The 27675-nt window shown below is 53.3% G+C and overlaps 1 protein-coding gene across 3 annotated transcripts; it reads right to left on the bottom strand.

Annotated features, from left to right (window-relative positions):
• Positions 1–27675, bottom strand: LOC147110168 (glyceraldehyde-3-phosphate dehydrogenase 2). 3 transcript variants are annotated; one of them, XM_086004103.1, is made up of 11 exons: positions 27600–27675; positions 23087–23144; positions 20834–20930; positions 18649–18755; positions 12782–12872; positions 11582–11700; positions 7621–7702; positions 5895–6046; positions 4123–4285; positions 2668–2765; positions 1–425 (listed from the first exon to the last, which is right to left on the bottom strand). In XM_086004103.1, the coding sequence occupies exons 2-11, from the start codon at positions 23113–23115 to the stop codon at positions 353–355; spliced, it is 1011 nt and encodes a 336-aa protein (XP_085860229.1). In that variant the 5' UTR covers positions 23116–23144; positions 27600–27675; the 3' UTR covers positions 1–352. The 3 variants fall into 3 exon arrangements, with proteins under 3 accessions (XP_085860229.1, XP_085860231.1, XP_085860230.1); XM_086004105.1 differs by lacking the exon at positions 27600–27675 and adding an exon at positions 26205–26226; XM_086004104.1 differs by lacking the exon at positions 27600–27675 and adding an exon at positions 25505–25528.

The following is a 27675-nucleotide window of genomic DNA, read 5'->3' as shown; positions in this document are numbered from 1 at the left end:
TGAATTTATGGTGAAGTTTTATTTTGTGAACAGATACAGTCGACTACCTCAGGAATGACCGTGAGAAAGGAATACAGTTTTCATGACTTGATTACCATTGACTAGCGAGATTCACACACACACACACACACACACACTCACAGAACTAGACAGGAACTGGTGTGGTAACAAGACAGGTTGAAGTGTTTAAAATCAGATGTGACCGGCCTCACGTCAGCCGTGATCTGCGGCTTCTAAACCGAAGGCTACACACACCAGGCTGGAATGATGGGCGCGCTGACCGTCTAGCCAACCCCTCTCCCCATCCCATCCCACGGGATGTCCGCCCACTCGAGTCCGCAAATCCTCCTGTTCAATTCTCCTTATCGAACATGAAGCTGAGGAGATCCACCACGCGATTGCTGTAGGCAAACTCGTTATCATACCTGAGGGAAGGTTGGGAAAAGACAAGAGGTCAGTAGGCAAAGAGATGACAAAACCAGACCCCAGGAACAGGAGGAGGCCCATTCAGCCCCTCGAGCCTGTTACACAGGAACAGGAGGAGGCCCATTCAGCCCCTCGAGCCTGTTGCACAGGAACAGGAGGAGGCCCATTCAGCCCCTCGAGCCTGTTGCACAGGAACAGGAGGAGGCCCATTCAGCCCCTCGAGCCTGTTACACAGGAACAGGAGGAGGCCCATTCAGCCCCTCGAGCCTGTTGCACAGGAACAGGAGGAGGCCCATTCAGCCCCTCGAGCCTGTTACACAGGAACAGGAGGAGGCCCATTCAGCCCCTCGAGCCTGTTCCGCCAGCTCCGTGCCGGTGTTTATGCTCCACACCAGCCTCCTCCCACCCCTCTTCATCTCACCCCATCACCACCAGCCTCCTCCCACCCCTCTTCATCTCACCCCATCAACACCAGCCTCCTCCCACCCCTCTTCATCTCACCCCATCAACACCAGCCTCCTCCCACTCCTCTTCATCTCACCCCATCAACACCAGCCTCCTCCCACCCCTCTTCATCTCACCCCATCAACACCAGCCTCCTCCCACCCCTCTTCATCTCCCCCCATCAACACCAGCCTCCTCCCACCCCTCTTCATCTCACCCCATCAACACCAGCCTCCTCCCACCCCTCTTCATCTCACCCCATCAACACCAGCCTCCTCCCACCCTTCTTCATCTCACCCCATCAACACCAGCCTCCTCCCTCCCCTCTTCATCTCACCCCATCAACACCAGCCTCCTCCCACCCCTCTTCATCTCACCCCATCACCATATCCTTCTATTCCTTTCTCCCTCATGTGTTTATCCAGCTTCCCCTTAAATGTATCTCTGCTCTTCGCCTCGACCACTCCCTGTGGTAGCGAGTTCCCCATTCTCACCACTCTCTGGGGAAAGAAGTTTCTCCTGAATTCCCTATTGGATTTATCAGTGACTCTCTTATATTGATGGCCCCTAGTTCTGGTCTCCCCCACAAGTGGAAACATCTTCTCTACGTCTACCCTATCGAACCCCTTCATAATCTTAAAGACCTCGATCAGGTCACCCCTCAGCCTTCTCTTTTCTAGAGAGGAGCTCCAGCCTGTTCAGTCTTTCCTGATCGTTATAAACCTCTCAGTTCTGGTATCATCCTCGTGAATCTTCTTCTGCACTTTCTCCAATGCCTCTACATCCTTTTTCACATAGAACTGTGCACAGTGCTCCAAGTGTGGTCTAACCAAGGTATACGGAGACCAGAACTGTGCACAGTGCTCCAAGTGTGGTCTAACCAAGGTATACGGAGACCAGAACTGTGCACAGTGCTCCAAGTGTGGTCTAACCAAGGTATACGGAGACCAGAACTGTGCACTGTGCTCCAAGTGTGGTCTAACCAAGGTATATTGAGACCAGAACTGTGCACAGTGCTCCAAGTGTGGTCTAACCAAGGTATACGGAGACCAGAACTGTGCAGAGTGCTCCAAGTGTGGTCTAACCAAGGTATACGGAGACCAGAACTGTGCACAGTGCTCCAAGTGTGGTCTAACCAAGGTATACGGAGACCAGAACTGTGCACAGTGCTCCAAGTGTGGTCTAACCAAGGTATACGGAGACCAGAACTGTGCACAGTGCTCCAAGTGTGGTCTAACCAAGGTATACGGAGACCAGAACTGTGCACTGTGCTCCAAGTGTGGTCTAACCAAGGTATATTGAGACCAGAACTGTGCACAGTGCTCCAAGTGTGGTCTAACCAAGGTATACGGAGACCAGAACTGTGCAGAGTGCTCCAAGTGTGGTCTAACCAAGGTATACGGAGACCAGAACTGTGCACAGTGCTCCAAGTATGGTCTAACCAAGGTATACGGAGACCAGAACTGTGCACAGTGCTCCAAGTGTGGTCTAACCAAGGTATACGGAGACCAGAACTGTGCACAGTGCTCCAAGTGTGGTCTAACCAAGGTATATGGAGACCAGAACTGTGCACAGTGCTCCAAGTGTGGTCTAACCAAGGTATATGGAGACCAGAACTGTGCACATTGCTCCAAGTGTGGTTTAACCAAGGTATATGGAGACCAGAACTGTGCACAGTGCTCCAAGTGTGGTCTAACCAGGGTATATGGAGACCAGAACTGTGCAGGGATCAATGGCTGATGGGTAGCACCAATCTGTACAATGGACACACTGATAAAACACACCGATAAAACTCACCAAGAAATCAACTTCACAAAGTTGTCGTTCAGTGAAATGCCAGCGCCAGCATCAAAGATGGAGGAATGCGTATCTCCGACAAAGTCACTGGACACGACCTGTATGTAAAACAAAGTATTGGGAACAGGATAACTTAGAAGAACTCCCACCACAGGACGTCCCAAAGCGCTTCACAGCCAATCAAGTACTTTTTCTGAAGTGTGGTCACTGTTGTAATGTAGGAAACGCGGCAGCCAATTTGTGCACAGCAAGCTCCCACAGACAGCAATGTGACAATGACCCGATCATCTGTTTTTAGTGATGTTGGTTGAGGGATAAATATTGGCCCCAGGACACCGGGGAGAACTCCCCCTGCTCTGCTTCGAATAATGGCCATGGGATCTTTTACATCCACCCGAGAGCTCACAGGGCCTCGGTTTAACGTCTCATCCAAAAGATGGCACCTCCGACAGTGCAGCGCTCCCTCAGTACCGCCCCTCCGACAGTGCAGCGCTCCCTCAGTACCGCCCCTCCGACAGTGCGGCGCTCCCTCAGTACCGCACCTCCGACAGTGCAGCGCTCCCTCAGTACCGCCCCTCCGACAGTGCAGCACTCCCTCAGTACCGCCCCTCCGACAGTGCAGCGCTCCCTCAGTACCGCACCTCCGACAGTGCAGCGCTCCCTCAGTACCGCCCCTCCGACAGTGCAGCTCACCCTCAGTACCGCCCCTCCGACAGTGCAGCACTCCCTCAGTACCGCCCCTCCAACAGTGCGGCGCTCCCTCAGTACTGCCCCTCCGACAGTGCGGCGCTCCCTCAGTACCGCCCCTCCGACAGTGCAGCTCACCCTCAGTACCGCCCCTCCGACAGTGCAGCTCACCCTCAGTACCGCCCCTCCGACAGTGCAGCACTCCCTCAGTACCGCCCCTCCAACAGTGCAGCACTCCCTCAGTACCGCCCCTCCGACAGTGCGGCGCTCCCTCAGTACCGCCCCTCCGACAGTGCAGCTCACCCTCAGTACCGCCCCTCCGACAGTGCAGCTCACCCTCAGTACCGCCCCTCCGACAGTGCAGCACTCCCTCAGTACCGCCCCTCCGACAGTGCAGCTCACCCTCAGTACCGCCCCTCCGACAGTGCAGCGCTCCCTCAGTACCGCCCCTCCGACAGTGCAGCTCACCCTCAGTACCGCCCCTCCGACAGTGCAGCACTCCCTCAGTACCGCCCCTCCGACAGTGCAGCACTCCCTCAGTACCGCCCCTCCAACAGTGCAGCACTCCCTCAGTACCGCCCCTCCGACAGTGCGGCGCTCCCTCAGTACCGCCCCTCCGACAGTGCAGCTCACCCTCAGTACCGCCCCTCCGACAGTGCAGCACTCCCTCAGTACCGCCCCTCCGACAGTGCGGCGCTCCCTCAGTACTGCTAAAGGGTGTATCGGCCTGAGTTAAGCGACCTTCCCCAATCGTCCAATCACAAGTACCTGATCGTCGGTGTATCCCAGGATTCCCTTCAGGGGTCCCTCGGACGCTTTCTTCATCGCCTCCTTGATCTCGGCGTACGAGGCCGGCTTGGCCAGACGGCAGGTCAGATCCACCACGGACACGTCAGCTACCGGGACGCGGAACGCCATGCCCGTCAACTTCCTGAGGGGAGGAGAGCGAGAGCGAGAGCGAGTGAGCACAAGAAACCGAAGGAAACCCCAATTGTATCACCCACAGGGAATTCAGCTCGTTCAAAGGATGGGGAATTCCTTATTGGCAAGGGTCAGCACATTCACCACCCTCTGGGGATGGGAAGAAGACTTATTTAGTCATCTGTGAGCTGAAGGACCAGAGGGGGAGATGAGGAGAATTGTTTTTACGCAGCGAGTTGTTGTGATCTGGAACGCGCTGCCTGAAAGGGCGGTGGAAGCAGATTCAATAGTAACTTTCAAAAGGGGAATTGGAGAAATACTTGAAAAGGAAAAAATTCACAGGGTTATCGGGGAAAGAGCAGGGGGGAGTGGTGCTAATTGGAGAGCTCGTTCAAAGAGCCGGCACAGGCACGATGGGCCAAATGGCCTCCTTCTGTGATGCGAGTGTCCATGATTCAAACACTGCAGATTAGCGGACTTCCTAAACATCAGGGCAGTCGGCAGCACCCGTGACCTCCACCACCGGCGCACCGTGGCTGCAGTGTGGACCATCTACAAGATGCACTGCAGCGACTCGCCAAGACTTCTGCGGCAGCACCTCCCAAACCCGCGACCTCTTCCACCTAGAAGGACAAGGGCAGCAGGCGCACGGGAACAGCACCACCTCCAAGTTCCCCTCCGAGTCACACACACCATCCTGACTTGGAAATATATCGGCTGCTCCTTCATAGTCGCTGGGTCAAAATCCTGGAACACCCTCCCCAACAGCACTGTGGGAGCATCTTCACCACACGGACTGCAGCAGTTCAAGGCGGCTCACCACCACCATCTACAGGGCCCTGGTGAGAGCACACCTGGAGTATTGTGGACAGTTTTGGTGTCCTTACCTAAGGAAGGATATACTTGCCATAGAGGGAGTGCAACAAAGGTTCACCAGACTGGTTCCTGGGATGGGGGGACTGTTCTATGAGGAGAGATTGAGTAGACTGGGCCTATATTCTCTAGAGTTTAGAATAATGAGAGGTGATCTCATTGAAACATTCAAAATTCTTACAGGGCTTGACAGGGTAGATGCAGGGAGGATGTTTCCCCCTGGCTGGGGAGTCTAGAACCAGGGGTCACAGTCTCAGAATAAGGGGTCGGCCATTTAGGACTGAGATGAGGAGGAATTTCTTCACTCAGAGGGTGGTGAATCTTTGGAATTCTCTACCCCAGAGGGCTGTGGAGGCTCAGTTGTTGAGTATATTCAAGGCTGAGATCGATAGATTTTTGAATATTAAGGGAATCGAGGGATATGGGGATAGTGCAGGAAAGTGGAGATGAGGTAGAAGATCAGCCATGATCTTATTGGATGGCGGAGCAGGTTCGAGGGGCCGAATGGCCGACTCCTGCTCCTATTTCTAGTGTTCTCATGTTCTCAAGGGCAACTAGGGATGGGCAATAAATGCCAGCAATGCCCACATCCCAAGAATGCAGTACTGGAACCGGCCACGACTCACATCAAGGAGGAAGAGGAGTGTGCCGATCCATCGGAACCAAACGAGACTCAACGTTGACAGATTAGCCCAGTGACCTGGACATCGAGGTCCTGCGCCCACGCCCCACTGCCAGTTACCTACCCGTTCAGTTCGGGGATGATCTTGCCCACAGCTTTGGCAGCTCCGGTGGACGCCGGGATGATGTTCTGGTGGGCACCTCGTCCGTCGCGCCAGGCCTTGGCGGAGGGGCCGTCCACAGTTTTCTGGGTCGCAGTGTAGGCGTGAACGGTTGTCTGTCACGAGGCAGCAGAATCAAAGCGATTACACGGGAGCCCAAACACGCAACGCATTGGAAACAGCCCAGTGCTCAACAGGAACAGGAGGAGGCCATTCAGCCCCTCGAGCCCATTCGAACATTACCTACAGTCCACAGCACAGAAACAGGCCATTCGGCCCCACTGGTCCGCGCTGGTGTTTCTGCTCCACACCAGCCTCCTCCCACCCCTCTTCATCTCACCCCATCAACACCAGCCTCCTCCCACCCCTCTTCATCTCACCCCATCAACACCAGCCTCCTCCCACCCCTCTTCATCTCACCCCATCAACACCAGCCTCCTCCCGCCCCTCTTCATCTCACCCCATCAACACCAGCCTCCTCCCTCCCCTCTTCATCTCACCCCATCAACACCAGCCTCCTCATCTCACCCCATCAACACCAGCCTCCTCCCACCCCTCTTCATCTCACCCCATCAACACCAGCCCCCACCCACCCCTCTTCATCTCACCCCATCACCATATCCTTCTATTCCTTTCTCCCTCGTGTGTTTATCCAGCTTCCCCTTAAATGTATCTCTGCTCTTCGCCTCGACCACTCCCTGTGGTAGCGAGTTCCCCATTCTCACCACTCTCTGGGGAAAGAAGTTTCTCCTGAATTCCCGATTGGATTTATCAGTGACTCTCTTACATTGATGGCCCCTAGTTCTGGCCTATTCTATTAGACCATGGCTGATCTGTATCTTGACTTCATCCACCCACCTTGGTTCCGTGACCCTTAATAACCTCACCCAACAACAATCTGTCAATCCAAAGCCAGCCCCTCGAGCCTGTTACACAGGAGGAGGCCCATTCAGCCCCTCGAGCCTGTTACACAGGAACAGGAGGAGGCCCATTCAGCCCCTCGAACCTGTTACACAGGAACAGGAGGAGGCCCATTCAGCCCCTCGAGCCCGTTCCGTCATTCAATCAGATCGTGGCTGATCTGTATCTTAACTCCATCTACCCACCTTGGTTCTGTAACCCTTACCCAACACAAATCTATCAATCTCAGTTTTGAAATTTCTAATTGACCCCCAACCTCGACAGCTTTTTGGGGACGAGTTCCAGATTTCCACCCCGCTTTGTGTGAAGAAGATGTGCTTCCTGACATCACCCCTGAACGGCCTGGTTCTGCCCCCTTGTTCTGGACTCCCCCCACCACGGGAAATAGTCTCTCTCTCTCGCTACCCTATCGAATCCTTTAATCATCTCAAACACCTCGATTAGATCACCCCTTAATCTTCTAAACTCCAGGCAAGACAAGCCCAGTCTGTGCAACCTGTCCTCGTGATTTAACCCTTCAGAATCAGGTTCCCCTAAATTTTGTGTTAGCGTCGCTCCCTCTCAAACCTTGTATTAAATTCAATCAGGTTACGGCGATTGTTGGCTCCCTCCTCGTTAAAGTGTTGCCCAGTTCTGGCTCCTTCCTCAATGCTAAAGGCAGGGCTACCTTACACAACACCACCCTTGCACCGTAGCACGAAGCAGTCAGCTCTCAACATTTCCGGTCCAATTAAGTCATTGGGTCAAGCGAACTCGCAGTCAGACTTACCATCAACCCCTCGACAATGCCGAAGTTGTCCTCGATGACTTTCGCAAGAGGCGCGAGGCAGTTAGTCGTGCAGGACGCATTGCTGCAGAGAGATTGGAGGAAAGAGGTTGAGTGTTGCAACATCAGAGCCTATCTTACATCATAGAATCAGAGACTTACCACACAGAAGGAGGAGGCCATTTGAGCCCAGTTCCTCTTCAGTATCCCTTCCTACCCCGGGCTCCCTCCTTTACAGAAGAGTTGAGAAACTGCCTCAAATTCATCTGCTATTACCCACCCCACCAACTCCAATCTCACCAAGGTCATAAGCAAGAAAGAGATAGTTCTCTGTATTAGCAGGACTCTATTATTTATTGTGGGTGTCGCTGGCAAGGCTAGCATTTATCGCCCATCCCTAATGGCCCTCGAGAAGGTGAACCACCTTAGAAACATAGAAGATAGGAGCAGGAGGCGGCCATTCGGCCCCTCGAGCCCACTCCGCCATTCAATGAGATCATGGCTGATCATCCAAATTCAGTACCCTGTCCCTGCCTTCTCCCCATATCCCTTGATCCCTTTAGCCTTAAGAAATGTATCTAACTCCTTGAATATATTTAATGAATTGTCCTCCACTGCCTTCTGTGGTAGAGAATTCCACAGGTTCACCACTCTCTGGGTGAAGAAATTCCTCCTCATCTCTGTCCTAAATGGCTTACCCCTTATCCTTAGACTGTGACCCCTGGTTCTGGACTCCCCCGACCATCGGGAACATCCTTCCTGCATCTAGTCTGTCCAGACCTCAGAATTTTATAAGTTTCAATGAGATCCCATCTCATTCTTCTAAACTCCAGCGTATACAAGCCCAATCGACCCAATCTCTCCTCATACGTCATTCCTGCCATCCCAGGTATCAGTTTGGTGAATCTTCGCTGCACTCCCTCCATGGCAAGAACATCCTTCCTCAGATACCTTCTTGAACCGCTGCAGTCCGTGTGGTGAAGGTACAGCGGAGTGGGATGTGTGCGTCGCTGGCAATCCCAGCATTTATTGCCCATCCCTAATTGACTGACTCGCTAGGCCATTGCAGAGGGCAGTTAAGAGTCAACCACATTGCTGTGGGTCTGGAGTCACATATCGGCCAGACCGGGTAAGGGTGGCAGATTTCCTTCCCTAAAAAAGGACATTAGTGAACAAGATGGGTTTTTAATGACAATCCGGTAGTTTCATGGTCACCATTACTGATACTAACTTTTTAATTCCAGATTTATTTAATTAACTGAATTTAAATTAAATTTCCAGGGTGGGATTCGAACTCCTGTCCGCAGATCACTGGACCAGCAACATAACCACTATTCTACCATTCCCTGGTCTCAACACCGAGCTGAACATCACAAAGAGTTCCTCGCTACGGCCACAACAAGTCACAACATCTTGAAGGATCACACTGAAGGAGGTGTTGCCCATCACCCGTCCAGACCCAGGTCCCCGGAGAGCGCGTCAATAGTGCAGCGGTTCTGTTACTGGCTCCATTATCCTCGGAACGTGCAGTTCAAACCTCACTGTGGCAGAATTTTGAACTGGAAATAAAAAGCTGGGATCAGTAAAGGTGAGCACGAAGCTGTCGGAGTGTGGCGCTGTCCCCTTAGGGAAGGGAACATCATGTCTTTACCCCGGTCTGGGCCTATGTGTGACTCCAGTCCTCCACACCAACGTGGTTCAATCATAGAAATTCACCGCACAGACAGAGGCCATTCGGCCCATCGTGTCCGTGCCGGCCGACAAAGAGCGATCCAGCCTAATCCCACTTCCCAGCTCTCGGTCCGTAGCCCTGTGGGTTACGGCACTTCAAGCGCATATCCAAGTACTTTTTATTAAATGTGATGAGGGTTTCTGCCTCTACCACCCTTTCAGGCAGTGAGTTCCAGACCCCCACCACCCTCTGGGTGAAAAAAATTCCCCTCAACGCCCCTCTAAACCTTCTACCAGTTACTTTAAATCTCTGCCCCCTGGTTATTGATCTCTCTGCTAAGGGAAATCGGTCCTTCCTCTCCACTCTATCTAGGCCCCTCATCATTTTACACACCTCAATTAAATTTCCCCTCAGCCTCCTCTGTTCCAAAGAAAACAACCCCAGCCTCTCCAATCTTTCCTCATCGCTAAAATTCTCCAGTCCTGGCAACATCCTCGGAAATCTCCTCTGTACCCTCTCCAGTGCGATCACATCCTTCCTGTAATGTGGTGACCAGAACTGCACGCAGTACTCTAGCTGAGGCCTAACTAGTGGATCACTGACCTGAAACGTTAACTCTGTTTCTCTCTCCAGAGATGCTGCCCGACCTGCCGTGTGTCTCCAGCATTTTCTGTTTTTATCTCAGATTTCCAGCATCTGCAGTATTTTCTTTTTGTATTGGCAGGAATGACGTATGGAGAGAGAGATTGGGTCGATTGGGCTTGTACTCGCTGGAGTTTAGAAGAATGAGAGGGGATCTCATTGAAACTTATAAAATTCTGACAGGACTGGACAGACTAGATGCAGGAAGGATGTTCCCGATGGTCGGGGAGTCCAGAACCAGGGGTCGCAGTCTAAGGATAAGGGGTAAGCCATTTAGGACAGAGATGAGGAGGAATTTCTTCACCCAGAGAGTGGTGAACCTGTGGAATTCTCTGCCACAGAAGGCAGTAGAGGCCAATTCATTAAATATATTCAAGAAGGAGTTAGATATATTTCTTAAGGCTAAAGGGATATGGGGAGAAGGCAGGGACAGGGTACGGAGTTTGGATGATCAGCATTGAATGGCGGAGCAGGCTCAAGGGGCCGAATGGCCTACTCCTGCTCCTATCTTCTATGTTTCTATGTATGAGTGTGTTATACATTTCAAGCATAGCCTCCCAGCTCTTATATTCTATGCCTCGGCTAATCACAGAATCACAGAATCCCCACAGTGCAGATAGAGGCCATTTCGGCCCATCGAGCCTGCACCGACACATATCCCACCCGATCCCCGTAACCCCACGTATTTAATCCCCCTAACACTAAGGGTCAATTTATCATAGCCAATCAACCTAACCCGCACATCTTTGGACGGTGGGAGGAAACCGGAGCACCCGGAGAAAACCCACACAAACACGGGGAGAATGTGCAAACTCCACACAGACAGTCGCCCGAGGCCAGATTCGAACCTGGGTCCCTGGCGCTGTGAGGCAACAGTGCTAACCACTATGCCACCGTGCTGCCCTTATAAAGGCAAGTATCCCGCCTGCCTTCTTCAACCACCTTATCTACCTGTCCTGCTACCTTCAGGGATCTGTGGACCTGCACTCCAGGCTCCCTCTGATCTTCTGCACCTCAGGTGTCCTACCATTTAATGTGTATTCTCTTTCCTTGTTAGCCCTCCCCAAATGCATTACCTCACACTTCTGCGGATTGAATTCCATTGGCCACTGTTCCGCCCACCTGACCAGTCCGTTGACTCCTCACGGCCCCTCTGAAAAATCGCCCAGCAAGCCCCCCTCAGGTGTATCAAACGGCTCAGGCGGTTCACAAAGAAGGTCCATCACCTTCTCGGGGGGGGGGGGGGGGGGGGGGGGGGGGGGTAACTAGGGAATGGGCAATAAATGACGGCCTTGCCAGCGACAGCCACTATCCCCGAGAACGAACACAAGCCTAGTACGGTCTCCAAACTGGCCAGGACTCTAGTCCAGATGGGAAGTTGGAAGTCACCAGCCCAGACGGACCCAAGTGCAGGAATGCTCAACGTTCCGACTGGCTCGAAGGATTTACGAGGAACCTGAATCCCCACCAGGTCCCGATCTCCGACCCCAACCTACGGGTGATCCCACCCCATCCACCGACCCAGTGCAAAGGCCAGTTAGCATTAGTCTTCTCCCTCCCCGCCCCCCCAAACTCAACACCATTTCCCCCCCCCCCAACAGTCAAGGGCCGTCACCCTGAACTCAACGTGCCCCAAGAACCAATCCTCACCTGACGATGTTCATGCTGGACGGGTCATACTTGTCCTCGTTCACCCCCATCACAAACATGGGGGCGTCGGGGGAAGGGGCGGTGACCACAACACGTTTCGCCCCACCTTGCAAATGAAGCTGAAACACAAGAGCAAAGTCACTCATTGGACACGTTGAGAAACATCCTGGACTACAAGAGACCGACTGCGGAGATCTCAGACCTGGAGCCAAGCGTTCTGCTGTTTCTGCTCAATGCCTCGAAGGCGGTCTTCGAGGAAAGGAAGGAAGTCCCCAGTCTCGGCTCAACAACTCGAGGGCGTGCTTGAGCCTTGGGCGAGCTACCATCTTTGGCCTGTTTGACCACAGCCAACACCTTAGCCTCAGTACCATTTAGGGCGTGGTTGAGGTTTGGGCCTTGGTGAGCTACCACCCTTGACCTCAGTACCATTTAGGACATGGTTGCGGTTTGGGCCTTGGGTAACTACCATCCTTGGCCTCTACCATTTAGGACATGGTGAGGTTTGGGCCTTGTGAGCTACCATCCTTGGCCTCCGTACCAGGATTGCTGTACTGCCCAAATCAGAGGAACTTTCGGACCCTTAACCCAACAAAACTCTATCGATCTTGATCAGTGCAGCAGGATCATCCCGAGCCTTCTCTTCTCCAGCGTAAACATGCCCAGCTAGGTTCACCGATGTCCCTTTTAAGGGACGGAAACCTGCCGTCCTCACCTGGGGTCTGGGCTGATACGTGACGCTAATCCCACACGCAACAAAAATCTCTAGACAGGAACGGAGCCTAGCACCGATCACGGAGGGAAGGTCCAATTCACCCCCCCCCCTCTATCTGCAGGAACGGTAACCCAACAAACATGACCATGCTACACCTGGGTGGGAGGTTCAGCAGATCAGGAGGCCCACCGTTCATAACCCTGGTTACCAATTGAGACTTGATCGGGCACTTATTTTTGGACGTTGAGGGAATCAAGAGGTGTTGCGGGAAAGTGGAGTTGAAATCGAAGAGCAGCCATGATCTTATTGAATGGCGGAGCAGGCTCGAGGGGCCGAATGGCTGACTCCTGCTCCGATTCCTTATGCACTTACCATTGGGAGTGGAATCAGTGCCAAGACCTGGGTTGGGGAGGTTTCCGTCTCGTCTCCTGAAAGCCCCTTGCCTCATTTCCCCCCCCAGTTGTCCACACAAAGGACCAGCTACTTACCGAAGCCTTCTCCACACTCAGGAACACACCAGTCGACTCGACGACGTAGAGCGCTCCAGAATCACCCCAGGGGATGTCCGCTGGTTTCATGCTACAGGGCAGAAGGAGCCAAGGTGAAGACACGGGGGACAAATCCGGGCATCCAAGAGAGAGTCTAACAACCTCCCCTTGACATACAACGGCATTACCATCACCGAATGAGTAATGTACAGGGCCTTGGCGAGACCACATCTTGAGTATTGTGTGCAGTTTTGGTCGCCTTATCTGAGGAAGGATCTTCGCTGCACTCCTTCCATGGCAAGAAGATTCACCAGGCTGATACCTGGGATGGCAGGAATGACGTATGAGGAGAGATTGGGTCGATTAGGCTTATACTCGCTGGAGTTTAGATGAGAGGGGATCTCATTGAAACTTATAAAATTCTAACAGGACTGGACAGACTAGATGCAGGATGTTCCCGATGGTCGGGGAGTCCAGAACCAGGGGACACAGTCTAAGGATAAGGGGTAAGCCATTTAGGACAGAGATGAGGAAGAATTTCTTCACCCAGAGAGTGGTGAACCTGTGGAATTCTCTACCACAGAAGGCAGTAGAGGCCAATTCATTAAATATATTCAAGAAGGAGTTGGATATATTTCTTAAGGCTAAAGGGATCAAGGGGTATGGGGAGAAGGCAGGGACAGGGTACTGAATTTGGACGATCAGCCATGATCTCATTGAATGGCGGAGCAGGCTCGAGGGGCCGAATGGCCTACTCCTGCTCCTATCTTCTATGTTTCTATGAATCCCCCACCATCAACACTCATCATTCAACCCACTTGGACAGTCAGACAGAGGATTGGTGGGAATCGCGGAAACCATAACCCGGGCAACGGGCGTCCCTCAACGGGAACAAATCGGACCAACGTTGGAAGGAGAGACACACTAAACTTAAATGGTGCCATTTTCAAAGGGGTGCCAGAACAGAGACCTGGGGTATACGTACACAAGTCTTTGAAGGGGGCAGGACTAGTTGAGAAGGTTGTTTAAAAAAAAAAAGCACACGGGATCCTAGGCTTTATAAACAGAGGCAGAGAGTACAAAAGCAAGGAAGGTATGCTAAACCCTTTATAAAACACTGGTTGGACCCCAGCTGAAGTACAGCGTCCAATTCTGGGCCCCGCACACTTTAGGAAGGATGTCAAGACCTCGGAGAGGTTAAGGAGGAGATTGACCAGAATGGTCCCAGGGATGAGGGACTTCAGTGATGTGGAGAGACTGGAGAAGCTGGGATTGTTCTCCTTAGAGCAGTGAAGGTTAAGGGGAGATTGACCAGAATGGTCCCAGGGATGAGGGACTTCAGTGATGTGGAGAGACTGGAGAAGCTGGGATTGTTCTCCTTAGAGCAGAGAAGGTTAAGAGGAGATTTAATCGAGGTGTTCAAAATCATGAGGGGTTTTGATGGAGTAAATAAGAAGAAACTGTTTCCAGTGACAGGAGGGTCGGTAACCAGAGGACACAGAGTGAAGATAATCGGTAAAAGAACCAGAGGGGGAGATGAGGAGAATTGTTTTTCCCGCAGCGAGTTGTTGTGATCTGGAATGCGCTGCCTGAAAGGGCGGTGGAAGCAGATTCAATAGTAACTTTCAAAAGGGGAATTGGAGAAATACTTGAAGGGGAAAAATTCACAGGGCTGTGGGGAAAGAGCAGGGGGGAGTGAGACTAATTGGAGAGCTCGTTCAAAGAGCCGGCACAGGCACGATGGGCCGAATGGCCTCCTCCTGTGCGGTGTGATGCTATGAACCGAACACAGCATCAGTCACCAGCGCTAGACCTGGATGCCCGAGCTGTTCACACAACCTTCAACCCGCTTCCAACAAGCTGAAGGTCTTCAAGAAGACACAACTGAGAGCGTCTTCCAACGTCCCAGGGCCCTTCACAGGAACATTAACAACAGACCTAAAATCGACACCGAGCCACATGAGGAGATATTAGGACAGGCGACCAAAAGTTGGGTCAAAGCGGTGGGTTTTAAGGAGCGTCTTAAAGGAGGAGAGAGAGGCGGAGAGGTTTAGGGAGGGAATTCCAGAGCTCAGGGCCCAGGCGGCTGAAGGCACGGCCGCCAATGGTGGAGCGATGGAAATCGGGGGATGCGCAAGAGACCGGAATTGGAGGAGCGCAGAGATCTGGGAGGGTTGTAGGGCTGGAGGAGGTTACAGAGATAGGGAGGGTTGTAGGGACTGGAGGAGGTTACAGAGATAGGGAGGGTTGTAGGGACTGGAGGAGGTTACAGAGATAGGGAGGGTTGTAGGGGCTGGAGGAGGTTACAGAGATAGGGAGGGTTGTAGGGGCTGGAGGAGGTTACAGAGATAGGGAGGGTTGTAGGAGGTTACAGAGATAGGGAGGGTTGTAGGGGCTGGAGGAGGTTACAGAGATAGGGTGGGTTGTAGGGGGCTGGAGGAGGTTACAGAGATAGGGAGGGTTGTAGGGCTGGAGGAGGTTACAGAGATAGGGAGGGTTGTAGGGGCTGGAGTTGGTTACAGAGATAGGGAGGGTTGTAGGGGCTGCAGGAGGTTACAGAGATAGGGAGGGTTGTTGGGGCTGGAGGAGGTTACAGAGATAGGGAGGGTTGTAGGGCTGGAGGAGGTTACAGAGATAGGGAGGGTTGTAGGGCTTGAGGAGGTTACAGAGATAGGGAGGGTTGTAGGGGGCTGGAGGAGGTTACAGAGATAGGGAGTGTTGAAGTGGGCTGGAGGAGGTTACAGAGATAGGGAGGGTTGTAGGGGCTGGAGGAGGTTACAGAGATAGGGAGGGTTGTAGGGGACTGGAGGAGGTTACAGAGATAGGGAGGGGTGTAGGGGCTGGAGGAGGTTACAGAGACAGGGAGGGTGTAGGGGCTGGAGGAGGTTACAGAGATAGGGAGGGTTGTAGGTGCTGGAGGAGTTTACAGAGATAGGGAGGGGTGTAGGGGCTGGAGGAGGTTACAGAGATAGGGAGGGTTGTAGGGGCTGGAGGAGGTTACAGAGATAGGGAGGGTTGTAGGGGCTGGAGGAGGTTACAGAGATAGGGAGGGGCGAGGAGGCCACGGAGGGATTTGAAAACAAGGATGAGAATTTTGAAATCGAGGTGCTGCTTAACCGGGAGCCAATGTAGCTCAGCGAGCACAGGGGGGGTGATGGGTGAACGGGACTTGGTGCGAGTTAGGACACGGGCAGCCAAGTTTTGGATGACCTCAAGTTTACGTAGGGTGGAATGTGGGAGGCCAGCCAGGAGTGCGTTGGAATAGTCGAGTCTGGAGACAAAAGGCAGGGGTGAGGGTTTCAGCAGCAGATGAGCTGAGGCAGGGGCGGAGGCGGGCGAGGTTACAGAGGTGGAAGTAGGTGGTCTTTGTCATGTCGCGGAAGCTCACTTCAGGGTCAAATATGACACCAAGTTGCGAAGACCGAGATCCAGTCACACACCCTCCGCTCCCCACCCCGCTCTGGGTCAAGGGTGCCTCGTTCGCAGGGGGGGGGGGGGGGGCCCTGAGAGCCAGGGCTGGGGTTCCGGCAGAGTCCAGGCTCCGCGGAGGATTGAGAGTCACTCTCAGAGGAGCCTTCACCAGCCATCGAACCACACAATCCCTCAGAATGCCTCTCTTATTGAAACAGTCTGTGCGCGCGTTGAACTGGCCCAATCGGCTTGAAAGGAATTTAAAATCATCTGCTTCTGTTCTGCTCAGAGCGGAGAGGCCAAGGGTCAAACACGCGCCGAGGCCCCGGGTTCACAGACTCAGGAGCACCAGCACCGAAAACCAGCCTTCAACAGAAAGACTTACATTTCCTTTCCCCACCTCAGGACGTCCCAAAGCTCTTCACAGCCCATGACGTACATTTATTTGAGGTGTGGTCACTGTTGTAATGTGGGAAACGCGGCAGCCAATTTGCGCACAGCAAGCTCCCACAAACAGCCATGTGATAATGACCAAGATCATCTGTTTTTAGTGATGTTGGTTGAGGGATAAATATTGGCCCCAGGACACCAGGGAGAACTCCCCCCTGCTCTTCTTCCAATAGTGGCCGTGGGATCTTTTACATCCACCTGAGAGAGCAGACGGGGCCTCGGTTTAACATTTCATCCCAAAGCTCCCTCAGTACCGCCCCGCTGACAGTGCGGCGCTCCCTCAGTACCGCCCCTCCGACAGTGCGGCGCTCCCTCAGTACCACCCCCCGACAGTGCGGCGCTCCCTCAGTACCACCCCTTGACAGTGCGGCCTCCCTCAGTACTGACCCTCCGACAGTGCGGCGCTCCCTCAGTACTGCCCCTCCGACAGTGCGGCGCTCCCTCAGTACTGCCCCTCCGACAGTGCGGCGCTCCCTCAGTACTGCCCCTCCGACAGTGCGGCGCTCCCTCAGTACTGCCCCTCCGACAGTGCGGCGCTCCCTCAGTACTGCCCCTCCGACAGTGCGGCGCTCCCTCAGTACTGCCCCTCCGACAGTGCGGCGCTCCCTCAGTACTGCCCCTCCGACAGTGCGGCGCTCCCTCAGTACTGCCCCTCCGACAGTGCGGCGCTCCCTCAGTACTGCCCCTCCGACAGTGCGGCGCTCCCTCAGTACTGCCCCTCCGACAGTGCGGCGCTCCCTCAGTACTGCCCCTCCGACAGTGCGGCGCTCCCTCAGTACTGACCCTCCGACAGTGCGGCGCTCCCTCAGTACTGCCCCTCCGACAGTGCGGCGCTCCCTCAGTACTGGGGCGTGTTTGGCCTGGATTATGGGGCTCGAGTTTCTGGAGTGGGGGCTCGAACTCACGACCTTCTGACTCAGAGGAGAGACAAAGGTAATCCCACTGAGCCACAGCTGACAAGCAATGTTCTTTCAGACCACTGCACGCATTATCTGTGCTGCGGGGGCCTCAGATTCCACTTTAAGCTGTTGTTTCTGTGTCTCTGTCTCTGGTGCGAGCGAGGGCCCAGCAATCCTGAGGCGGCCATCACCATGGCGACTGTGAGCGGCCTCCTTTATTGTTTAGAGAAGGCCTAAAGGCCGATTGTTCAAAATTCTGCCGCTGCTTCGAGAGAAAGAATGTCTGACCCGTCCTGCCATCTGCCGTCACCCTGCGGGCGGGAAGCCACATTTTCTGAAGGGGGTTCGGTTGCTATGGAAGAGTTACTATAGATCGAGTAGATTGGGCTGATACTCACTGGAGTTTAGAAGAATGAGAGGTGATCTCATTGAAACATGTAAGATTCTGAGGGGGATTGACAGGGTAGATGCTGAGAGGTTGTTTCCCCCTGGCTGGAGAGTCTAGAACCAGGGGTCACAGTCTCAGGATAAGGGCTCGGCCATTGAGGACTGAGATGAGGAGGAATTTCTTCACTCAGAGGGCAGTGAATCTTTGGAATTCTCTGCCCCAGAGGGCTGTGGAGGCTCAGTCGTTGAGTATATTCAAGGCCGAGATCGAGAGATTTTTGGACTCTTGGGGAATCGAGGGATATGGGGATCGGGCGGGAAAGTGGAGTTGAGATCAATGATCAGCCGGGATCACATTGAATGGCGGAGCCGGCTCGAGGGGCCGAATGGCCGACTCCTGCTCCTAATTCTAATGTTCTTGTGAAAACGAGAGTGGAGTGGCTCAAGATGTGGTCTCACTGATAGGAGGGAAGGAGGGAAGGAGGGAAGGAGGGAAGGAGGGAAGGAGGGAAGGAGGGAAGGAGGGAAGGAGGGAAGGAGGGAAGGAGGGAAGGAGGGAAGGAGGGAAGGACTCCCATCTCTCCAGCACCTTTCACCACCTCAGGATCCCAAAGCGTTTCACAGCCAACGAGATACTTATTGTTTTGAAGTGTGGTCATTGTTGTAATGTAGGACCCCGCCCCACCCCGCCCACATTGCCCCCGTCTCCTGAATACGCACCACTGGAAGACGGAGATGGCTTTTCCGTCCACCACCAGCTTGCCATCCTCGGCTTGCACCTCTCCCCGGTAACGGCCGTGGGTCGAATCGTACTTGAACATGTAGGCCTGAAAACAAGCAGCACCCGCGGGTCAGAGGTCAGTGCCTGGGCCACCGCGCCAAGACGCTCCCCCCTCACTAGAACTTGCCCGCCCCAAAATACACACCCTAGAGGTTGCCTGGGACTGGGGAATTTCAGCGATGAGGAAAGATTGGATCGGCTGGGGTTGTTTTCTTTGGAACAGAGGAGATTTAATTGAGGTGTATAAAATGATGAGGGGCCTGGATAGAGTGGATAAGGAGGACCTATTTCCCTTAGCAGAGGGGTCAAAAACCAGGGGGCAGAGATTTAAAGTAATTGGTGGAAGGATTAGAGGGGAGTGGAGGAGAACTTTCTTCACCCAGAGGGCGGTGGGGGTCTGGAACTCACTGCCTGAAAGGGTGGTCGAGGCAGAAACCCTCATCACATTTAAAAAGTACTTGGATATGCCCTTGAAGTGCCGTAACCTACAGGGCTACAGACCGAGAGCTGGAAAGTGGGATTAGGCTGGAGAGCTCTTTGTCGGCCGGCACGGACACGATGGGCCGAATGGAATCCATCTATGCGGTAAATTCTCCGATTCTAGAACTGGCTGCCAACATGCTGGCCCCCAGCTCAGTCAGTGGCAACTGGTTACCGCCTGGTTTCAAGGGTGGCCGCTGGGAGGGGGGCTCTCTGTCGGTCAGCTGGGGTCTCCCAACTCCGACCAACACCCAGAGGTGACCACTGAAGTCCACCGCCTGCCCCCCTCTCCGCCTCCATAAATGAAGAGTGCAATGCCCGCACATAGAGAGCCAGAGAGGCTAGCTCCTGCACCAAGTACACTAGAACATAGGAGAAGGAGGAGGCCATTCAGCCCCTCGAGCCTGTTCCGACATTCAATGAGATCATGGCTGATCTGCGACCCAACTCCATCCACCCACCTTTGCCCCCGTATCCCGCAATACCTTTGGTTAACAAAAATCTATCAATCTCAGATTTAAAATTAACAACTGACCCAAGCATCGATTGCCGTTTGCAGAAGAGAGTTCCAGACTGATACCTGGGATGGCAGGAATGACGTATGAGGAGAGATTGGGTCGATTGGGCTTGTACTCGCTGGAGTTTAGAAGAATGAGAGGGGATCTCATTGAAACTTATAAAATTCTGACAGGACTGGACAGACTAGATGCAGGAAGGATGTTCCCAATGGTCGGGGAGTCCAGAACCAGGGGCCACAGTCTAAGGATAAGGGGTAAGCCATTTAGGACAGAGATGAGGAGGAATTTCTTCACCCAGAGAGTGGTGAACCTGTGGAATTCTCTACCACAGAAGGTGGTGGAGGCCAATTCATTATATTCAAGAAGGAGTTGGATATATTTCTTAAGGGATCAAGGGGTATGGGGAGAAGGCAGGGACAGGGTACTGAATTTGGATGATCAGCCATGATCGCATTGAATGGCGGAGCAGGCTCGAGGGGCCGAATGGCCGACTCCTGCTCCTATCTTTGTTTCTAAACTTGCCACCCTTTGTGTGTCGAAGTGTTTCCTAACTTCACTCCTGAAAGGTCTGGCTCTAATTTTTAGACTCTGCCCCCTTGTCCTCGACTCCCCAACCAGCAGACATAGTTTCTCGCTATCTACCCCATCAATTCCCCTTAATATCTTGAAATCTTCAATCAGATCAGCCCATAACTGTCTACATTCTAGGGAATACCACCCTAACCCTGACCATAGTATGATCACCTCGGGTATTGAGATCTCGACTTGGCAATTAGCCGCTGGGGGTCGACCAAGGAGCACAGGAGGGGAGCCAATTTCACCTTGACCAAAGACCACCTCAACTCAAGACTTCCCAGGCTAGGGGCCTGGCTGGCAGCCGCCTTCCAGGCCCCAGGGGAACCCTGCTCCTGGACACCCGCGAACCAGCACTTTCGAAAAAAGGTCCGCCGACCTCAGCCCAGCCACAGGTGGCGGAGGGAAAAAACCCACTGCCTAGATAGGGAGGCTCTGCTGGGCCGAGCAGAGCTTAGCGCGTGACCTTCTCCTCGCCTCCCAACAGGCTGGTCTCCGCCCGCCAACCCACCACCCTCCCCTGACGATCGTCTGTGCGCATGTAACCACTTACCATGTAGCTCAAGTCAATGAAGGGGTCGTTGATGGCCACCACCTTGATGCCCTTATCGAGGCAAGCCCGGAGGACCAGGCGGCCAATTCGGCCAAATCTGCAAGACACGAGTCAGAGAGAGAGTGAACCAACGGGGAGAACACGGGCATCGGCAGCGCACTCTGAACTTTAACTTCCAACCCATGATCTGAGAGGCCTTTAAGATTATGAAGGGGTTCGATAGGGTAGACGTAGAGAAGATGTTTCCACTTGTGGGGGAGACCAGAACTAGGGGCCATCAATATAAGAGAGTCACTGATAAATCCAATAGGGAATTCAGGAGAAACTTCTTTCCCCAGAGTGGTGAGAATGGGGAACTCGCTACCACAGGGAGTGGTTGAGGCGAAGAGCAGAGATACATTTCAGGGGAAGCTGGATAAACACATGAGGGAGAATGGAATAGAAGGATATGGTGATAGGGTGAGATGAAGAGGAGTGGGAGGAGGCTAGTGTTGACGGGGTGAGATGAAGAGGGGTGGGAGGAGGCTGGTGTTGATGGGGTGAGATGAAGAGGGGTGGGAGGAGGCTGGTGTTGATGGGGCGAGATGAAGAGGGGTGGGAGGAGGCTGGTGTTGATGGGGTGAGATGAAGAGGGGTGGGAGGAGGCTGGTGTTAATGGGGTGAGATGAAGAGGGGTGGGAGGAGGCTAGTGTTGATGGGGTGAGATGAAAGGGGTGGGAGGAGGCTGGTGTTGATGGGGTGAGATGAAGAGGGGTGGGAGGAGGCTGGTGTTAATGGGGTGAGATGAAGAGGGGTGGGAGGAGGCTGGTGGTGATGGGGTGAGATGAAGAGGGGTGGGAGGAGGCTGGTGTTGACGGGGTGAGATGAAGAGGGGTGGGAGGAGGCTGGTGTTGATGGGGTGAGATGAAGAGGGGTGGGAGGAGGCTGGTGTTGATGGGCTGAGATGAAGAGGGGTGGGAGGAGGCTGGTGGTGATGGAGTGAGATGAAGAGGGGTGGGAGGAGGCTGGTGTTGACGGGGTGAGATGAAGAGGGGTGGGAGGAGGCTGGTGTTGACGGGGTGAGATGAAGAGGGGTGGGAGGAGCCTGGTGTTGACGGGGTGAGATGAAGAGGGGTGGGAGGAGGCTGGTGTTGATGGGGTGAGATGAAGAGGGGTGGGAGGAGGCTGGTGTGGAGCATAAACACCAGCACGGAGCTGTGGGACCAAATGGCCTGTTTCTGGGCCATAGACTCTAACACTCAGGATTTACCACAAGTATAGTTAGGAGTCCCAGCAACCAGCAGCAGATACACAACGGCTTGCATGGTGCGAAGGAGACAAAATCACTGAAGGCCACCGCCCCCCACCCCTGGGGCAAGCGTACCGGTGGATACCGCGTGTGCCCTCTCTGGTCAACCGGGCACAGACAAGACAGCAGGAGAGACAGGCAGGCAGCCAGAGCAAACGCCATCGGTCCAGGGGCAGTGCCCATCCTAGACCTGTCGATGACCACTTTGGCCAGGCCCAGGAGCAGACCCACGAGATGGTCCCGACTTGCTCACCACCCTCTCCCTCCGTCCGTCCCTCTCCCTCGTTGAGGAGTGTCCAAATGGAGCTTACCCACCTCAAATCATGACTGGAGAAGCTGGGGTTGTTCTCCTTAGAGCAGAGAAGGTTAAGGGGGAGATTGACCAGAATGGTCCCAGGGATGAGGGACTTCAGTGATGTGGAGAGACTGGAGAAGCTGGGGTTGTTCTCTTTAGAGCAGAGAAGGTTAAGAGGAGATTGACCAGAATGGTCCCAGGGATGAGGGACTTCAGTGATGTGGAGAGACTGGAGAAGCTGGGGTTGTTCTCCTTAGAGCAGAGAGGGTTAAGGGGAGATTTAATAGAGGTGTTCAAAATCATGAGGGGTTTTGATGGAGTAAATAAGGAGAAACTGTTTCCAGTGACAGGAGGGTCGGTAACCAGAGGACACAGATTGAAGATAATCGGAAAAAGAACCAGAGGGGGAGATGAGGAGAATTGTTTTTACGCAGCGAGTTGTTGTGATCTGGAACGCGCTGCCTGAAAGGGCGGTGGAAGCAGATTCAATAGTAACTTTCAAAAGGGGAATTGGAGAAATACTTGAAGGGGAAAAATTCACAGGGCTGTGGGGAAAGAGCGAGGGGGGAGTGGGACTAATTGGAGCGCTCGTTCAAAGAGCCGGCCCAGGCACGATGGGCCGAATGGCCTCCTCCTGTGCTGTGCGATTCGATTTCACCAACTCACTTACCCATTAATTCCAACCGCTAATTCTCCCATTGTAGGTTCCGTAGGTGATTCAGAGAAATCTGCAACACAAAATATACGCAAGATTGAGGGTTGACCGAGCTACCCCGGTGGACCAGGCAAGAATTAACTTGCCTTTATGCCGAGCGCCTCATCTCGGTTTCAGGATGTCCCAACATGATTTACATCCGCTGAAGCATAGAAACATAGAAGATAGGAGCAAGAGTCGGCCATTCGGCCCCTCGAGCCTGCTCCGCCATTCAATGCGATCATGGCTCATCATCCAAATTCAGTACCCTGTCCCTGCTTTCTCCCCATATCCCTTGATCCCTTTAGCCTTAAGAAATATAACTAACTCCTTCTTGAATATATTTAATGAATTGGCCTCAACTGCCTTCTGTGGTAGAGAATTCCACAGGTTCACCACTCTCTGGGTGAAGAAATTCCTCCTCATTTCTGTCCTAAATGGCCTACCCCTTATCCTTAGACTGTGACCCCTGGTTCTGGACTCCCCCGCCATCAGGAACATCCTTCCAGCATCTAGTCTGTCTAGTCCTGTTAGAATTTTATAAGTTTCAATGAGATCCCCTCTCATTCTTCTAAACTCCAGCGAGTACAAGCTCAATCGACCCAATCTCTCCTCATACGTCATTCCTGTCATCCCAGGTATCAGCCTGGTGAATCTTCGCTGAACTCCCTCCATGGCAAGAACATCCTTCCTCAGATAAGGCGACCAAAACTGCACACAATACTCGAGGTGTGGTCTCACCAAGGCCCTGTACAACTGCAGCAAGACTTCCTTGTTCCTGTACTCGAACCCTCTCGCTACGAAGGCCAACATACCATTTGCCTTCTTAACCACCTGCTGCACCTGCATGCTTACCTTCAGCGACTGGTGCACAAGGACACCCAGGTCTTGTTGCACTTCCCCTTCTCCCAATCTATTGCCATTCAGATAATAATCGGCCTTCCTGTTTTTGACACCAAAGTGGATAACCTCACATTTATCCACATTATAGTGCATTTGCCATGCTTCTGCCCAATCACCCAACCTGTCCAAATCATACTGGAGTTTCTCTGCATCCTCCTCACAGCACACACGCCCACCCAGCTTTGTGTCGTCTGCAAACTTGGAGATATTACATCTAGTTCCCTCGTCTAGATCATTTATATATATTGTGAATAGCTGGGGTCCTAGGACCGATCCTTGCGGTACCCCACTAGTCACTGCCCGCCACTTGGAAAAACCCATTTATTCCAACTCTTTGCTTTCTGTCTGCCAACTAGTTCTCTATCCAAGTCAATACCTTGCCCCCAATCCCATGTGCCTTAATTTTGCACGCTAATCTCTTAGGCGGGACCTTATCGAAAGCCTTCTGAAAGTCCAAATACACCACATCCACTGGTTCTCCCTTATCTATTTTACCAGTTACATCCTCAAAAAATTGCAGTAATGGAGGTGTGGCCACACATTGTCGGTCGGCATTAAACCACAGCCTGGAATTTAGCAGGTTAAGGGGCGATCTGATCGAAGTTTTGATGATATTAAGGGGAACTGATAGGGTAGAGAGAGGAACTATTTCTGCTGGTTGGGGAGTCTAGGACTAGGGGGCAGAGTCTAAAAATTAGAGCCAGACCTTTCAGGAGTGAAGTTGGGAAACACTTCGACACACAAAGGGCGGTAGAAGTTTGGAACTCTCTTCCACAAACGGCAATCGATGCTCGGGTCAATTGTTAATTTTAAATCGGAGATCGATAGATTTCTGTTAACCAAAGGTGTTGAGGGATTTGGGGCAAAGGCGGGTGGATGGAGTTCGGTCACAGATCAGGCACTATCTCACTGAATGGCGGGACAGGCTCGCCGGGCTGAAGAAGAACAGAAGAATTAGGAGCAGGAGGAGGCCATTCGGCCCCTCGAGACTGCTCCGTCATTCAATAAGACCAGGGCCGATCTCCTTCCTCATCTCCACTTTCCTGCACTGTCCCCATATCCCTTAATATTCAAAAATCTATCGATCTCAGTCTTCAATATACTCAACGACTGAGCCTCCACAGCCCTCGGGGGGGGGGGGGGGGGGGAAGAGAATTCCAAAGATTCACTGCCCTCGGAGTGAAGAAATGCCTCCTCATCTCAGCCCTAAATGGCCTCCTCCTGTTCCTGTAAGTGGATACAAAAAGTGTTGGATTGTATCGGATAATCGATACAATCCATCAGATTGTGTCTACAACCGATACATATTGGAGAGGTTCCAATAATCGATACTATCCATCAGATGGGCTCCAATGATCAATACAAAGTATCGGCTTGTATCCAATCTGTGACACCCTGCACTCCATCACTGACACACTACGCACCCAGACACACACACTGCGCACCCACAGACACACACAGACAGCACCCCCTCCGCCGGCTGGAACTCACCTTCAGGGATGAGAGAGCGACCTTCAAACAGCAGATTAAAAATTAAAACCAAGCACAGACTCCCGAGAGGCTGATCGTATTGCAGTTTCCATTTTTAAACCATTAATTATATATTCGACTTTGTTAAATCGTCGATAAAACATCAACCTTAATCCTCTTTTTGGGGGGGGGGGGGGGGGGGGGGGGTGAATTATTTTTCGGCAGCACCTCCCAAACCCACGCCCTCTACAGCCTAGAAGGACAAGGGCACCACCACCTCCAAGTTCCCCTCCAAGGCACACAACATCCTGACTTGGAAATATATTGGCCGTTCCTTCATCGTCGCTGGGTCAAAATCCTGGAACTCCCTCCCTAACAGCACTGTGGGAGTACCTTCACCACACGGACTGCAGCGGTTCAACAATGCAGCTCACCACCACCTTCTCAAGGGGCGACTGGGGATGGGCAATAAATACTGGCCTTTCCAGTGATGCCCAGATCCCAAAAAAGAATAAAGAGAGCTCTTTCACAGAGCTGGCACTGGCACGATGGGCTGAATGGCCACCCTGTGTGATTTTACGAGCAAGTGCCTTATTTGGCCAAGAACGCCATCTCATTAAAATACACTGCTCTCGATTCATTTTGTAGGTCGATTACGAGATAGAGGACTGGTGTGGCAGAACGCCTCTCGTCTGCTGTGGGACTTAGCTTGCAAACTGACCTAGATTCGCTCAGATACAGATGTCACAGCCAGATCCCCAGCACCCCTCTCCCAGAGCGCATTCTGCTTCTGGAGAAGGGGGAAAATGGAGGATTGCAATTTCAGTAGCTGCTGTTGTGGCAATCTCTGTAACCCCTTCGAAGCCACAGACAGCTGCAAAACCTTTCCAATATTTATAGTCAGCTCGCAGGTGCACCAATGCTGCAGGACTTCATCCACAGATTTACAGGTTATTAATATCCCCATAAACAGCATTGACAAATCCCTGCTGCATGCCACACACGCCAAAATATTCAACTATATTAAAACATGCCTCACTGCATCCGCTCTCCTTGTAATCCATTGCAACCCTCAATCCCTCCCCGTGGATCCCGCCGCCCCCTCGATCCCTCCCCGTGGATCCCGCCGCCCCCTCGATCCCTCCCCGCGGATCCCACCGCCCCCTCGATCCCTCCCCACGGATCCCGCCGCCCCCTCAATCCCTCCCCACGAATCCCGCCGCCCCCTCAACCCCTCCCCACGGATCCCGCCGCCCCCTCAACCCCTCCCCACGGATCCCATCGCCCCCCTCAATCCCTCCCCACGGATCCCATCGCAACCCTCAACCCCTCCCCACGGATCCCATCGCCCCCCTCAATCCCTCCCCACGGATCCCATCGCAACCCTCAACCCCTCCCCACGGATCCCATCGCCCCCCTCAATCCCTCCCCACGGATCCCATCGCAACCCTCAATCCCTCCCCACGGATCCCATCGCAACCCTCAATCCCTCCCCACGGATCCCATCGCAACCCTCAATCCCTCCCCACGGATCCCATCGCCCCCTCCCCATGGATCCCATCGCCCCCTCAATCCCTCCCCATGGATCCCATCGCCCCCTCAATCCCTCCCCATGGATCCCATCGCCCCCTCAATCCCTCCCCATCAATCCCACTGCCCCCTCAATCCCTCCCCATCAATCCCACTGCCCCCTCAATCCCTCCCCATCAATCCCACTGCACCCTCAATCCCTCCCTTTATATCCCATCGCCCCCTCAATCCCTCCCCATCAATCCCACTGCCCCCTCAATCCCTCCCCATCAATCCCACTGCACCCTCAATCCCTCCCTTTATATCCCATTGCACCCCCTCAATCCCTCCCATAATTTCATTGCACTCCCTCCCGCCCTAGTTTGCAATGCAGCCCAATCCCTAATTTAGCAATGCAGCCCCCGCCCTAGTTTGTAATGCATCTCCATCCCTAATTTTGCAATGCACCTCCAGCCCTAGTTTACAATACTCCCCCCGCCCTAGTTTGCAATGCTCCCCCCGCCCTAGTTTGCAATGCTCCCCCGCGCCCTAGTTTGCAATGCACCCCCAGCCCTCATTATTCGGGTGCATACATGCACCCACTCACCGTACAATTGCCGCAATCTCTAGTCCCGTTCCTGCCGCAGCAGTCGCCCTTTATAGAGCGGGCGGGCTGACGTCGT

The sequence above is a fragment of the Somniosus microcephalus genome, chromosome 12 (genome assembly GCF_052327205.1).
Source record: "Somniosus microcephalus isolate GS21.2 chromosome 12, FLI_Smic_1.0, whole genome shotgun sequence".
Lineage (NCBI taxonomy): Eukaryota > Metazoa > Chordata > Chondrichthyes > Squaliformes > Somniosidae > Somniosus > Somniosus microcephalus.
The sequence above is the reverse complement of the archived record's forward strand: the minus strand, read 5'-3'. Positions and strand labels throughout refer to the sequence as shown.

Excerpts from the sequence above, each read along its gene's own strand:
- LOC147110168 (XM_086004103.1), bottom strand. The coding sequence starts at position 23,115 with ATGGGAGAATTAGCGGTTGGAATTAATGG. Across the intron at positions 4,286-5,894 it reads ATCATCCCCGAACTGAACGG|GAAGTTGACGGGCATGGCGT; the intron begins GTAGGTAACTGG and ends TCCTCCCCTCAG. Across the intron at positions 2,766-4,122 it reads TGGGATACACCGACGATCAG|GTCGTGTCCAGTGACTTTGT; the intron begins GTACTTGTGATT and ends TTTTACATACAG.